The sequence below is a fragment of the Maylandia zebra genome, linkage group LG1 (assembly GCF_041146795.1).
Source record: "Maylandia zebra isolate NMK-2024a linkage group LG1, Mzebra_GT3a, whole genome shotgun sequence".
NCBI classification, from domain to species: Eukaryota; Metazoa; Chordata; class Actinopteri; order Cichliformes; family Cichlidae; genus Maylandia; species Maylandia zebra.
The window spans coordinates 21920239-21935697 of record NC_135167.1 but is presented as its reverse complement, the minus strand read 5'-3'; the positions used below and the strand labels follow the sequence as shown (position 1 = coordinate 21935697).

The 15459-nt window shown below is 41.7% G+C and overlaps 1 protein-coding gene across 5 annotated transcripts in view; it reads right to left on the bottom strand.

Moving 5' to 3' along the window:
* The window catches only part of apba2b (amyloid beta (A4) precursor protein-binding, family A, member 2b), an 81776-nt gene that overhangs the window by 20553 nt on the left and 45764 nt on the right, over positions 1 to 15459 (bottom strand). For 4 of the 5 annotated variants that reach the window (XM_076883280.1, XM_004543217.6, XM_076883283.1 and 1 more), the window contains 5 exons: positions 13716 to 14210; positions 12280 to 13364; positions 6302 to 6382; positions 5079 to 5118; positions 4460 to 4605 (listed from right to left, as the gene is read on the bottom strand). In XM_076883280.1, coding sequence (XP_076739395.1) covers positions 4460 to 4605; positions 5079 to 5118; positions 6302 to 6382; positions 12280 to 13364; positions 13716 to 14190 — 1827 coding nt within the window. In that variant the 5' untranslated portion in view covers positions 14191 to 14210. The remainder of the gene's footprint in view (positions 1 to 4459; positions 4606 to 5078; positions 5119 to 6301; positions 6383 to 12279; positions 13365 to 13715; positions 14211 to 15459) is intronic. The other variant, XM_076883287.1, reaches the window with a different exon arrangement.

Below are 15459 nucleotides of genomic sequence, written 5' to 3'. Positions count from 1 at the left end.
ATTCTTTGTGTTAAATAAAATTGTCAATATTGATTGTATTACACCTGTCACTACGCATGAGGGGGCGTTCTAATACCCTGATTTCATAAAACTATGGAAATGTGTTTTTTGAGATGAGATCTGAGACTGTCTGCATACAGTGTCCATCTCCCACGTGTGTGATCATTAAATCATCGTTTGACTCAACCCGACCGGACCAGTGTTGTTATTGTGGGTTTTTCCTCTGGTGTCCATCTCCAATATTTTTGAACCATAACACTGTGTTGAGCGCTCAGTGAATCTGCGTTCGACTACTCCGCCTAGGCTGCACTGTCGAGCGCAGATCCACTGAGCGCTCCACACAGACAGCATAGTCAGAAGGAAGAGCGCAGGGCACCTCCCCCACCCTCATTCAGATCTGGCGTTTGGAATTATTTTGGTTTTCATGTGACGTATGACCCTGAAGGTAAGCGAGTCATGGACTAAAGTAAAACAGTATGTTGGATGTGCCATGCAATGCTCAATTACATGGGTGGGAACTAGTGTGTTAGCGCAGTTAGCTCGTTAACGTGTTGGCCGTCTAGCCCCATGCACGGGGCGATCGGCGGTAGCTCGTTAACGGAGATTTGCCGTGTTGTGGTGTTAAGGTCATTTCAACGAGATTAACCTGAAAGCACTAGTGGGAACACAACGAATATGACTGCACATTTACGCCGACATTATCCTAGTGCAAAGACAAAAACAACAAGCATGCTACTAACTTTAGCCGAGTCATTTAGACAGCTGTTAGCACATGATTCTCCTTATGCTGCTGAGAATATAGCCCAGAAGAAGCGGATAGTATAGCTTTTATTTTGGAAAGAGACATTTCTCTGTAATAAACTCTCTTTTCCAAAGATGCATGATTCCTCAATCAGATACAGGGCTTGCAATATCGCTAGCCCGACGTCCTGGAGCTAGCGATTTTTTTCAGTCGGGCTACCAAAATCTATCTCTTCCCTGCCCGTTGGGCTATTGTAGGAAAAATATATGTCAATGCTTTTGCATTCTTTCAGAAATGTAGCTGGGTAATTATGTCATTGGCATCGGTGAGCCACTGTCAATATGTGACATATTGAAATCTCGTTTGAATTTGCGCTTGTTTTTTTGCTTTCACTTTGCAATCGTGCGAACTGTGTATAGAGAGTGACAGCACTGATCTGTGAGTGATGATAATTTGCGCACCAATTCCTCTGACATCGTCTTATTAATTGTTAGCTTACTATGCAAACATGACAAGTGAAATCTCCCGCAGCTTAAACATGTGAGAGGTTGATCGCGCAGAGAATCGCTGAGCTTATGTGAGTGCGTGTGTAAAAGCAGCAGGATATATATTTTAGTTCTGCTGAGCCAAATAAGACAGGTCAGGGTGAAGAAGTGACAGCCAAAGAAAAGCTTACCACAAAACGGAGAAGTTATGACAAATCAGACTATAAGGCAAAAAGAAAGTGCAGCTTTATGGTTTCATGGACAAAATAATTTCTGTGGCTGCAATATGACGAGCTAAATAACCAGGGCTGCACATAAGTGGTCTGCAGGTGCGCATTCGCTGTCAAAATAAAAAACACGCACAAGGGTTAGGGTTAAATTTAAAAACTGTACTTTTGAGTTAAAATATATATTTATAATTTTAATAAATGACAAATTAAAAAGGCATGAACATTTTTTTTGTATCGAAAAAATATCGAACCGTGACACCAAAGTATCGAACCGAACCGAACCGTGAATTTTGTGTATCGTTGCACCCCTACTTTTTAGATATCAATGCCACCTCACAGCAGCTTCACCGAGTACCATGAAGCAGCAGGCTGTGACTACACCTTGATATGTGTGTTATATTTGTGAAACATGTCAGCGCAGTCAAGATACATACGTTTTCCTTTGAGTTTATGTGTGTTTTCCCTATATTTTCATATACAAACCTTATGGAAACTCTAATTATGTAGGATTGTCCCTTAATAATTACATGAACAAAATTATATGTTTGTTTATTTCACACAAGCATAAGAAACCTGCAAAATGTGGCTAAAACGGAGACAATACAACCAATATGAGAAGCTTAAACAGACTTTGGTCACACGTCGATTAACAAGTCTTATTTCAGCATGTAACTTTCTAAAAGTAGACCACTACGGAGGCGGTCATTCAATATTTAGAATAACATCAAAGCTTGTATTCACACGAGAGGGAGATAAAAGAGGCCAGTGCTCGGTTAGCAACTACGCACCAGAACGTTAGCACTAATGTCATCTTGTCACGACACGAGATGACATCAGTCACCTGGCAGAGGGACTGCGAGCCCAAAACAGATAAATGTGACCAGTACCATAAGTCTGACAGTCTAGTTTGTCATAAGAGATGTTTTATCACAAGAGCTCTGGACAGTGATGAAAAGCTTCTCCAAACTAACATCAAATGAGCCTCTTTGAGCTGCACTAGCACCATCCACAGCACTTTTCTGAAACATCATTTTTGTAATGATATTAGTGAACAGCAGGGAGGCTCACATGCCAGAAGCCCCATTATCCAGTCGGCTGTGACGAACACACGTGCCCTGAAGTCTAATCTGGCCAAGTTTTTCAGCTGCCCTAAAAGACCACTGATGCTTAATACATGACTATACTGCTTAGAAAAAATAATTAATATCCATGTACTGTATATTTCATTTGGAAGTTTGTGGGTATGAGTTAAGAAATAATGTCATAGCTGTTATAAATGACTAAATATAACAGAATATTCTGCAGTACCAGGATTTTGTTTGTGTTTTCCCATTCTATGCATGTACAGTAATGTGAAAAATGACACTGTATCAGGAATACACTCTCTGTATTAGTCATGTAATGCCACTGAGTGTTCCTGTAAGGCTTCTATGTCCTTTTATATGTCTTTAGGTACATTTGAATGTTTCTGGTGCTGCTTAAACAACAACAGAATGATGGCACATCTGTTAGAAATTAGAGAACCGTCACTGAATAAAAAGCTCCGTCCGAAGGGAACGGCCTCTCAGCAGCTTCCTACTGGAGGAACTGTTTATTCAACTAATACATATTTCCAGATACTTAGGATCACCGGCAGTACTTCCTGGTGACTTGGGACTACCGCAACCTCACTGCTGCTACTAGTGCTACTTCTCATCATCAATATTTGTTGAAGTTACAAATGATGTGGCTGACTACCCAACAGGGCAGCTGTAAATTACAACCCATGACCGACCCAGCTGGCTCTGATATTCACAGTTCTTCAGACTCAATTAGGGACTACAAAGCATTATGGAACCAGAGGAAAAACACTTTGCAACCAAAATTAGTCTTTAATGTTGTTAGGGCTGTCACGATGTGAGATTTTCCCTACATAATTATGTTAGCCATAGGAAATATTGCAAAAATTAAAGAAAAAAAGAAATGAAAATGGTCCCTGTGGTTTCTGTGAGAACTTATTTGCTCTTTGTTATTTCCTTCCTCTGCCTTCTGTTACAATGATTCATGTCTTTTTTTACTTTCTATTTAACTCTGACAGCTGCATTTTTACTCCTTTGTGATCGTCCGCATTATCCCCAGAGTTTTCCACGTACGTCTCATCATTCAATCAATTCTCCGTGTATATATAGCCCTCTTAAGCCTTGCTATCGGTTCGCTCTGTCTCCCTCTGTGTCCTCTCCTCAGCATACCTTAGCACACTTAGCTCTATTTATTGCTGTGCTTTGTGGATCTGACACAGAGGCTATGTGAACCATGTGGGTGCAGAGAGGAGGTGGGTTGCAATCTTTTTTAAAAAAAAGGAAAAAAAAGGATAAAGCCATTAGTAATCTAACAGAAGCAACAAACTGTGTAAATGTCTTCGGAACATCTGAAAAGATTATTCTGTTGTCTCTAATAAGGCAAATAACAAGCCTAAACCAGCCTGACCAAATGTCACTGACATGTGCAGTGCTCAGTTTGCACAGCTAGAACAGAGCAGCAAACTCTTGTAACTCAATCGGGCCAGCTGGAAAGTGCAGAGCACAAGGCGCAGGGCACAGTTGCACATTTTAAGAGGCTAGTATTAAGAAAGCAAGGAAAAGCAGTAACAAGGGCAGACAACAAATTGGTAATTAAATTAAGAATTTAAGTCCAGCCTGCTCATCTCCAACTGCTTCACTTAACAACCCAACAACAGCCTGACTCCACCTGTGTAGGTTAGCACAGATTAAATTGGAGAGTTGCAATAAACTTGACTCTTGAGCTGAATCATGGCTGTGCTGCCACTGGGTTGTTATCACCATGTTGTCATATCCGTGTTTCTGACATGATATTGCTGTTTCATATTATTTACTATCACCAGTATATTGTGACACCTATATTGTGAAAGCACAAGGAAGTGTGATTGTCTGTATGACTCAGAAATGCAGCGGTAACTGTGTCTTCGTATGTGAATCGGTGCACGAGTGGGTGTTTTTGAGTACCTTGACCCTGCTGACGGCCTCCTGGGCCTGCATCATTCGGATGTTCTTGGAGGGGTTCCTCTCAGACAGCAGCTGAGTGGAGCCCAGGTAGTTAGCAGCAAAGATAATCCCATCAATCAGGTCTTCTGGCTCACAGGGTCCTGGGACTGAGCCAGGGAGAGGCAGAGAGGATGGTGATTAAGAGGGAGACAAAGGGAAAGACAAAGCATGTTTAGACTGAAAGGGTGGAGCGTGCAGCGGAGAAGGTATTTTAATTACTGCAGTCAGTGTGCTGCGTGAAGAAAAAGAAGCCAAACACTGGAGATATAGTGATAAACGGCTGGATAGGCCTCAGCAGTGAAATGGCCACCGGCTGTGAGCTAATGGAGGTGCAGTGCTAACAGGAGCTGTGATTAATCTGCATCTGTGATATCCTGTGATATCTAGATGTGGACTCTCAGACACCCACTTTGGAGCACAATGTGCCACCATGATCTGATGGCAACTAAAGCCTTTTAAAACATACTGTTAGCCCTAGATCATGCCCAAAGGCAGGGAAGTACTGTAACTTATTGTGATTACTTGGTTTTTATTCCAAAATTTGAATTTCACCACCAAACAGATGTGCAGATGAACTTACCATCGACAAAGCTGGGGAAGGATGCGACCTTCTTTGTAGGCTGGAAGACAGAAACAGGTAATAGCAGATAAATGTTATGAATAGACTTACAGTGAATTACATACTGTACTTCTCTGCTGTTTCAAAATAAACGTGCTAAACTTCAAATTCTTTAAATAAACTTGACTTCAAATATGCCATCATGAAAGACACACTAGCAAAACAAGGCTTTCACAATAGTTGAAAGACCAGTGACGCCAAATTTACAGAATTATTCCTTTCATAGACAAAAACTATGATGAAATGTATTTACACAATCATCAACAAACAAAAACGAGATGAAAATGTTCTGCAGAGACGAGATCCAATCAGAACTAATTAAGTTGTGCAGAAAGGCGGGACGAGTTGGGAAGTGATCTTCTTCTCCACACATACAGACACCCTTTGCGTTTGATGTCAAGGAAAATAATATGATTAGTAAACCATGTGGAGCAACTCTCACCAGTAATAGCATGGCAAACTGAAGTTTTAGTCTATTATAATTATGACATTTAGTCAAATAAAACTAGACTGAAAGTAAAAGAACTTAGATGCCTAAATTATGACTACAGCTGCACGACATTTTAGTCACAAGACTATGACTAAAGCTAAATCAGAATTTGCTGTCAAAATGAACACTGACACAGATAAAAGCATTTAAACCTTGCAGCTCCAGAATCTCCACGTGCCTGACTTGCTAAAAAGCACTATGGAAGCCGGAAAAGCCTGACTGCAAAGAGATATCGTATCCACGAGGGATGAGGAAGCTTTAGATGGCCACAGGGAGATTCATGAGATTCAAACACTGATCCTGGTGATACCACTGAGCCTTCCCTCCATATTCAGAGATTCTGCTCCCCTCAAGGACAAGGAAGTAAGGGTGGAGGGAGGGTGGTGGGAGGGTGGAACGGGGGCATCCTCCCACCGCAGACGTCTCGATGAGAAATGGCTCTCATAAAACCACAAGCAGAATGCTAGTCAATTATCAGGATGCTATCATGCCGAAAGCAGAGGACATGAGCTGAGGTTGTAATTACACAATTACTCATTTACTTAAATGGTCACACACACACACATGCACGCACAAACATAACCATATGGATGCACGCACACATAAACAACAATATATCCTGTGCAAACAACCTCGGGGTAGATAAATGACAAAGAAGGAAACGCTGCGACAGGATATCCAGAGAACGTCTTACCTCTGGTACGTTGTTGTTCTCCAGGGGGACGTTGAGGTCGGACCGCTGCTGTTTTCTGGGTTGCTCTGCGCCATTGCTCACCTGGCATGCCAACACAGAAGAACAGGTGCAAGGAAATTACAATGTGCAGGAAACGGAGGTTTTTAATGTGTAGCCAGCACTGTAACCAACAAGGTGAGTCAAAATGCTGTATCCAAGTCTCTTTTTGTGTACTTGTTTGAAGTTTTAAGCCACAAATACTACTGAAATTAAGCCCCAACGCCCCCTGATGCGGGGGCAAAAGGCAGGAGATCAGTTAGGCTTGGGGCTTAAGAGGTTAAGAAAACAAGCAGTATCGGTTCAAACCACTGGAATATAGTTCAGTTTGGTCTTTTAACAGTCTGCTCTTTTGTCAATTACACAATACATCCAGTAGATGCCACACAGATGCATATTTTAAATGTATTTCATATTTTAATGATGGATTAATCATTTAGAGTCTATCATCACATTCAGTATTCTTCTTCTTCTTCTCCTTTCGGCTACTCGTTTTAGGATCATCTGCCTCCATCTCATCATATCCTTAGCATCCTCCTCTGTCACACCAACCCTCTGCATGCCCTCCTTCACTACATCCACGAGTCTTCCCTGTGGTCTTCCTCTATCCCTCCTGCCTGGCAGCTCCATATTCAACTGTCCAGTATATCCAATATCCCTCCTCAGCTCATGTCCAAACCATCTCAGCCTTGCCTCTCTAACTTTGTCTCCAAACCGCTCACCCTGAGCGGTCCCTCTGATGTACTTATTTCTAATCCTCTCCTTAGGTCCTGTGGGTCTTCATTCAGCTCGGCCCACTCCAAATCTGCCTCCTATCACTTTATCAGTGCCAATGTCTCCAAACCATACATCACAGCAGGTCTCACTACAATCTGATAAAACCTTCGCTTTCACTCTTGCAGCTATCCTTCCATCACAAATCACCCTGAAACTTGAATCCACCTACTCCACCCTGCCTGCTCTCTCTTTTCCATCTCTCTTGTGCACTGTCCATTTCTGTGGATGGTTGACCACAGGTATTTAAACTTTATGAATGAAAATTAGTCTTTTTCTGTTCTCAGACATGTTCAAAAACTGGAGCATCATTGATGATGGCATGCGTCTTTCAATTATCCAGTGCAGCAGTCGGTATAGCCAGAACCATAACTTAGTAGGATGGAAAACACCCTTTCATTCCCCTGGATGCCCATTTTGCAGTCCACAATGGCTCATTAACATTTAATTGTATTAGTGGCGCAAATAAAATCCTCCTTCCAAGAAATCCCCCCCACTCCTCCTCCACAGCAAAGCAGTAAAGAAATGTGAAATTCAGAGGAAAAGCCCATGCTGTCATGCAGCTGCATAGCCTCCTTTGCGAACAGAAAAGCAGACATAAAGTTCTAATCAGTATTCACTGTGCCGCCCAACTCAGTTGTGCAAACAACCATTAAATTGATGAGATTCATGTTGTTGTTGGGAGGGATGGAATGCCAAACTGTGATGGTCTACAAAACTACATTTATGAGCAGCATCCCAAGTGAGTCCAGCCCACTGTACATTTTACAAATAGCCTTTATGTGCAACTGAACCATCAATAAATCAGCACTGTTTCAATCATCGGTGCAAATAGCATTCACAAGACACACACCAAATGATTGGCAGCTTCTGCTAATGTGTGCATATGTACAAGACAGGACTCACTTGTCCAATCACCCTCAAGTCTGAACTAAAATTAGGAGACATCCGCTACTTTTCTATAAAGTATCTTCAGCTAGAAGCAACATATCACTCAGCTGTCTTCAGCGATAATTACCTTTATCAGGCTGTGATGAATGCTCATCAGATTAACACATAATGGCACGCACATAAAATAAAATGTAAAAAGCATTTCAAGTAGTCTCTCTGTGATGTCCAGCTCCATATTTTTGTTACTAGATTAGTTCTAGTTCTAATTTATTTATCTAATATTGCTCCATGCAGATCTTCTGATTGGCTGCCACACAGGAGGTTTGCACATTAGTTGCATTTTCTGTGCTCAGACAGGGGCATTTGTCTTATTACCATATTGAGAATATCTGCTATATCTGACATTATAAAGAGACAACAGCAGAAAAAACTGGGATCTCAATATTTAACACCCTGGATTTGAGATACGAGAATTTGCCACAGAACCACCAAAAAAAACTTGTGAGACATTTCACTATTTCATGAACTTGCTGACAGCAACAACTATCAAAAAACTTGGGACTGGGAAACAAAAGGCTAAAAAAAATCAAAATCAGGCAGCACTGCATTAAAAACAGGCCTGATTCTGTCATGGAAAACACTGCATGGGCTCAGGAAGACTTCCATAAATCTCTGTCTGTTAACACAGTTCAATGTGCCATCCACAAATGGAGGTTAAAGCTCTATGGTGCAAAGAAGAAGCCATCTGTGAATATGATCCAGAAATATCGCCATCCTCTGGGCCAAGGCTCATTTAAAATGGACTGAGGCAAAGTGGAAAACTGTTTTGTAGTCCGCTGAATCCAAATTTGAAATTCATTTAAATACATGGACTCCAAGTCCTGCAGAACGAAGAGGAGAGGCTCCATCAGGCTTGTTATCAGCGCTCGGTTTTAGAGCAACATGGTGTTTTTTTTTCCAGGAAAACCCTTAAATGTTTTATCAAGACAATGCAAAACATGTACTCCAGCTATAAGAACAGCCAGGCTTTGTAGTAGAAGAGTCCAGAATGAAATGGCCTGCTTTCACTCCAGATGTTTTATCAACTGAAACATTTGAAGCATAATGAAATGAAAAATACTACAAAGAAGAGCCAGGACTGTTGAACAACTAGAATCCTATATCAGACAAAAATGGGACAACATTCCTCTCCCAAAAATCCAGACACTGGTCACCTACACAGATGGAAACGTGGCCATGTCCAAACCTTTTTAGGTGTGTTGTTGACATCAAATTAAAAATGAGCTAATATTTTTGCTGAAATATTAAAATGTTTAAACATTTGACATTTTTTTCTGTGTTGTATTGTGAATAAAATCTAGACTTATGAGATTTTGTAATTATTTTCTTATGTTTTATTTTTATTTACTTACAAAGCGTTTTGACTGTTTTAGGTTGGCTTTGTATTTATGACTGAAAATGAGAGAACACATAAAAATATAGCTAATTGCAATACTACTTGTGTACAAGCATAGTCTTTAAACACTGGCCGTTTTAAGAAAAGCTTTGGATCCACCTAAATAAACTCTGCTAAAATCGCACCATTATTAATGTGAAAATGGCTTCTTTTAGTGAATCAAACACCAAGCTCTAAAAAACCCAACTGGATTGCTTTACGGTAGGAAAAGGAGCCCAGAACAAATTTTAAGCAAGTAAAAAGAAAAGTAACTGAGAAAGGTTATTGTGAGAAATTCTGTTTGCAAAATGTCAAAGCTGAAAACACATCAGCACAGCATCATTTTGTGTATACTTGTATTTGTGTGTAGATGACCTCCCTGAACAGTCTTGTAACTCTTCAGTTAACATGATCTTTTGGCTCCACATTGTGCAAAAGACATCTTTTTTTAAATTCACTGTTGTCCCGGTCTAGTTTAGGGTCATTCTGAAGTGGTGCACAGAGAACATTTCTTTGAATAAGAGAGAACAAAATGACCGAATTATCTCAGTGAGCCTGGGAGTCATCTCCATCTGCACTTAACTGTTTTTTTGTGTGTGTGTGTGTGTGTGTTTCAATTTCATCAAGCCACTACAATGCCTGACCCACTTCTGTGCTACAAATGAGCTACATATATGCAGTGAATGTACCAGCGCTCGTGCACACCGTGGAGCAGGTGGGTATCAGCATGCTGCCCACAGGAGACTATCCCTGTTCTCCTTTTACCATCTGACTTTTAGAGGGTGGAGGGGCTCTGAGTGTGTTCGACTCTATCGGCGTGCATGTACAGCATGTGTGCATTAATCAAGATCCGTGAGAAGCAGAGAGATGAGGAGGGGGACATCTCAAGGTAACGCGGGGGAGGGGTGACACTCCTGTTATTCTCTGGGTGGTAATGACAAACATGTCACCTGTAACTCATCTCCTTCTTATCACCACAAATCTCTTTAAATCACATCCAGTGGCAAGGGTCTGTTGTATATGGCCAGAATATACTGTGCAGGGGCCTCCATTCATGTCCTCTCATGTTCTGTTTTTCTCTTATAGCCTTGACTTCAGTGAACAGCGTACAGCAGACAGTTTAACTAGTCGTAAAATGAAACAGGTTAAACAGGTTCTGAATTAGGTTGAAATGTAACCTTTTGTCATTAATGTGATTTTTTTTATCGGTATTTATTCTTTTTTGCTTATTTATACTTGGAGGGCAATCTATATACGTACCTCTGGACCAAGAAGTAATGCACCTTCATGCTTTTTTCCAAACTCTATAAACATGAAATGAAAATACCCTGTGATGTCTTCTTCTAATGCCCATAAGAACAGATCATGAAAAAGACCAAATTAAGAAAGTAAAGGAATTTAAACACTGATATTTTTTAATATATACATGCTTATAAAAATAAAGTATCCTGTTGTTGCTTTACTGGTACATTGGTTTGTTACTGGGGCATTGCCAAGCTTATCATGTATTATGGCACCTAAAAGGAAACTAAAACCTAAAGGTATGAGTAATACAAAACATTTTAGTAACTGAGAATAAAAATGAAAATGCAACAACTCACTGGAACAATATTTTTCCTTATAGAACTCATTAAAATAAAAGAAAAACATACAGGAAATAAGTCAAATTTGTCGGCATAATCGTCATGAGGAGGCTTTGGCTCAAGTTTATTAACCCCGGGGTGTCGGCATGATTATTATTCAATTTTTCCTCATAAAATAATGTGTTTTCATGTAAGTTAGATCAACAAAGAAACAATAAAAGCTTAAAACCAAAGAGTAAAATTTGTATTTTGCCCAATTTCTTTTTGCGTTTGGCCCAACAAAGGCAAATCTCCTGGGGTTGCACCTCAAAATCTCAGAGAAACGGTGCAAATATGGTCTTTTTTTACTGCTTGGGAACATGTACACACCTTTTTGGCCATTAAGAAGGTACACACAGTTACCTTGAGGTCCAATAATTAACCCTAAGGGGGTACATTTATATAGACTGTGGACTTCCTCTAGTTCTAGTGTAAGTCTAATTGTTGAATGTTGCCATTGCGTTTCTTAAATTTGTACAGTCTTAGTTCAAGCAGTAGGATCAAAGTCATTCCTTTGATCCTGACCACCTCTCCAACCACTCTGTGCTGGGGGAGGTTTTATTGTAGATACATCCTATCGGAAAGATCTGTTTCTTTTGATGTAAGCTTCCTGGGTTTACGACCCTTTGGTCAGCAGGAGGTCTGACACACACACACACACACACACACACACACACACACACACACACACACACACACACACACACACACACACACACACACACACACATTCTTACAGAAGTTCACACATATACATAAAATGCTTTGTCTTAGAACCAAGGGGGCGTGGTTTTGTTCTGACGTGCTTTGTGTGAACTGTCTCTCAATAAAAGGTAGCAGGAGGAGGTCAGATCTGGGGGTCATTTTCGTGGTGGACACAGACGAGGCCTCCCTTGTGCAAATAATCGATCGATCGACTGTCTTGTTTTCTTCATGATGAATAAGTCTCTAGAATTAGCGGGGTTTGTGGAAACACAGACCCAACAGTGTATTTATGTAAAAACAAACTAAGCCTTCTTCTTGAACAAGGGAATGAAACCATGTAAACACAGTTACTTCGGGCTATATAATTAAATCGGTGTAGCCTGATAATGTGTGGCTCATCTCTTTAGTTTTTCTGTTGTTCTGTGCAATAAATTACTTTGAAGATGAGGCCCTGAACTCATTCGGTTCAGGGATTAAATATAAATATAATACAACAGCAATACTCTTCAGCTCACCTGCTCTTGGGGCCATCTCTGCCTGTCATCAGGTGAGCGTGGATGCGTCTTGTGGCCCCGCTGGAGATCAGGGTTGTTGTGGTGCATGGAGGGGAGGTTGAGGGACTTGGGCCTACTGTCGTGTCGGTGGTGAGGTGGAGGGTAAGGTGCTGCGTCGGGCTTGGAGTGAGGGTAGTCACTTGGTGCGGGGTCCTGTGCCAGCTCTTCCGGGCTTTGGTCTGTGCCACTGCTGAGACTCCCCATGCTCATACTCATCTTAATCTCAGCAACAATTTGATCAATGTCCTCCTCAGCTTCCTCCCCTGTTTCCCCCTCAACCACCAGCACTTTACGGCTTCGGTAGGGAGAGACTCGCACCGAGTTCCCGTTGTCTTCAGGGGCGTAGTAGTCTCCGGTGTAGGCCCTTCCATTTCTCTCCTCCTCCTCGCCTTCCTCTTCTTCATCCTCGTTAGGGCAGTAGTCCTCGCTCTCCGCCTCCTCTTCTTCTCTGTCAGCCCTTCGGGTGTGTGCGGCATCCTGCGTGGCAGGCTGGTGGTGGTGATGATGGTGGTGGTGATGGTCCAGGATGGGCTCCGGTCGTCCGTTGTATATCTGCTCATCGGGATCTTGCTCCACCACCTCACAGCGGACCTCTCCCTCTCCCTCACCCCACTCCTCCACTCGGTGCCTCTCACGACCCGCCCACTGCTCCTGCCTGGCCTGGCACTCCTCCCTCCACTCCTCTCGCGGCTCCTCATCTCCCTGTCTCCACTCTTTCCTCACCTCTTCCTCCTCTTCTCTCCACTCTTCCCTCACCTCTTCCTCCTCTTCTCTCCACTCTTCCCTCACTGCCCCTTCCCCCTCCTCATCTTCCACCCATTCTTCGTCTCTCGCTTGCCCCTCCCCCTCTTCGGTCCAGCCCTCCACAGCTTCCTGGCATTCATCAGTGTGGGACCCGCCAAGCTGCATGGTGCTGGTGCAGTCCCCCCGGCTGTGGCTGTGGTTGCAGTCTCCCTGGTTGTTGCAGTCCATGCCCTCCAGGTAGCTGTCATCCTCTGGGCAGTAGCGGATGTAGTAAGTAACACCTTCATCCTCCTCTGCCAACCCTGAAGAAGTTTTATAATCACATTAAGTTGTGGTCCTTATATTTGGAGCTTCTTCACTAATATAATTATCACTATAAGTCTATAAGTTGTATGCATACTTTAGCTTACTGATGTCTAAATCGCAAACAGTTACTAAGCATGAGCAGGCTCAATTTCTATTTAAAGGACAAACTTTGGTAGCTACAAAATGTTATTTATGGGTTTTCCTTTGATTTGTAGAACCAATAAAAAAATCAGTACTGCAAATATTGTGCCAATTAGCAGAATTAATAATAATGGATATTAAAATATTATAAAAAATATTATAAAAATAAAAGGTAAAACAGAAAAGTTGACCATGTACACATTTACCGTCATCATAGTCATCATCATCTGAGGTGTTGTTTATATAATCAGAGCTGGAATCATCATCCAGGCTGTCGGCTCCACCGTGGAAGTCCCCCTGGTTAGGGTCATCTCGGTCGTGGTTATGTTCCGGCGTGGATGGTGTTGCTGGACGCTGATCCTGAAGTTCTGCGTCTGGTTCGTGGTTGCTGTACCGCTTCACTTCCTCCTCCTGATCTGCATCCGCTTCTGGATGACTGCGCCCCGTGTCTTGAGACTTGGGAGAAGAATATTGTGCCTTGCAGGAGTGAGGGAGAGGTTTCGGCTCACGCGATTCTTTGGGGTAGCGGTGTGGGCGTTGCCGCGCCGCTACTGCTTTCAGATCACATGACTCTGTAGCGTGAGTGGTAGGACAGGAGGCGGGACCTGGGGCAGCCATACTATTTCCTCCACTGGTCCCTGGCCTCTTCCTTTGAGCCATGGTTGGCGGCTTACAGGCCATGCATTGTTGTGGGTTTTACCCTACGTGACAGAGGAAAAACAGGAGAAAGACTTCAGAATGTCTTAAAATTCAGATGCATTACATGACTGTTCACATCTACAAGGCCAAAGCTGGTATAATTATAAGGTTTTAGGACAAATCCATAAAATGTGTTATCACATTTCTATAAACAGATTCCCTTTATCAAACAGACCCATGTGCAAACAAACACATTCTGGGACTCCAATATATTCTTGTAATTAAATAAGACATGGTTTATTTACAGTGTACAGTCTAAAGAACACTTTGGTGCTTACTTCAAATTTCAAACTCCAAATTCACAACAGCGGTTTTGACATGTTGCTCAGGCTGTTTTATAACCATAAACACAAAGAACAGAGCCTTTCTGGGCATACTGCCTGCACATAAACCTAATGGGACAATGCCAGACAAAGAATCAATAGTTAAATCAAGGTCATCTCCACATAGGTGCTGAACATGTGCACAGATACCAGTGCAGATGATCAGTCAATCAAGACACTTATTGATCCTTCTGAAGCTTACTCGCCGGGAATACTCAATGTGGGGACACGGTAAAAGCTGCTCCTATGGAAGATCTGTTTACGCAGGGCAGACAGAGAAACAACAAATTGTCTCTGTTCTCTAAAAGAATGATGAAAGATTTTTGCTTGCATATGAATGACCATTTTTCCCTTTGGAATCGAAAATGAAAATGAGAAATCAAGAGGAATTACTGAAAAAGGCATTAGTCTGTCAGTGTCATGCTGTGTCTTAGAGCAACGGTCCAAGTTTATGATGTATTTTTCACTTTAGGGCCTTTGTATTCAAAGAATGTAAGCCCTCTTCTTTATGATTTATAGATGGTTAACAGAAGTTGTGAAAAAGGTTCTTGGTAAGGAGGTTTCTTTGAAGCCGGTATTTGGTGGCACTTTTTGTACTTTCAGCTGCGAAGATCAAACAGTAGATGTCACTTTTATGAAAATAGTTATTAATGAGACACCATTACTAAAACCCACTGCTGTAAACATTACATATGCCACTCTCTAAAATACAAAAAGATTGAATAAAAGGACTATGAAAAGACTGAATAACCAAAATATGCATGCACTGTCTTAGACAATCCAGTCAAAGAAAAAGAGGCTAGTTTGCACAGATTATATTTAAGAACTAAGAACAACCAAACACAACTGTAACAAGCGAAGAATAAACACATAGCTCCAAAACAAGAACATAGTATGATATAAATGCACAAACAAATCACAAGATATA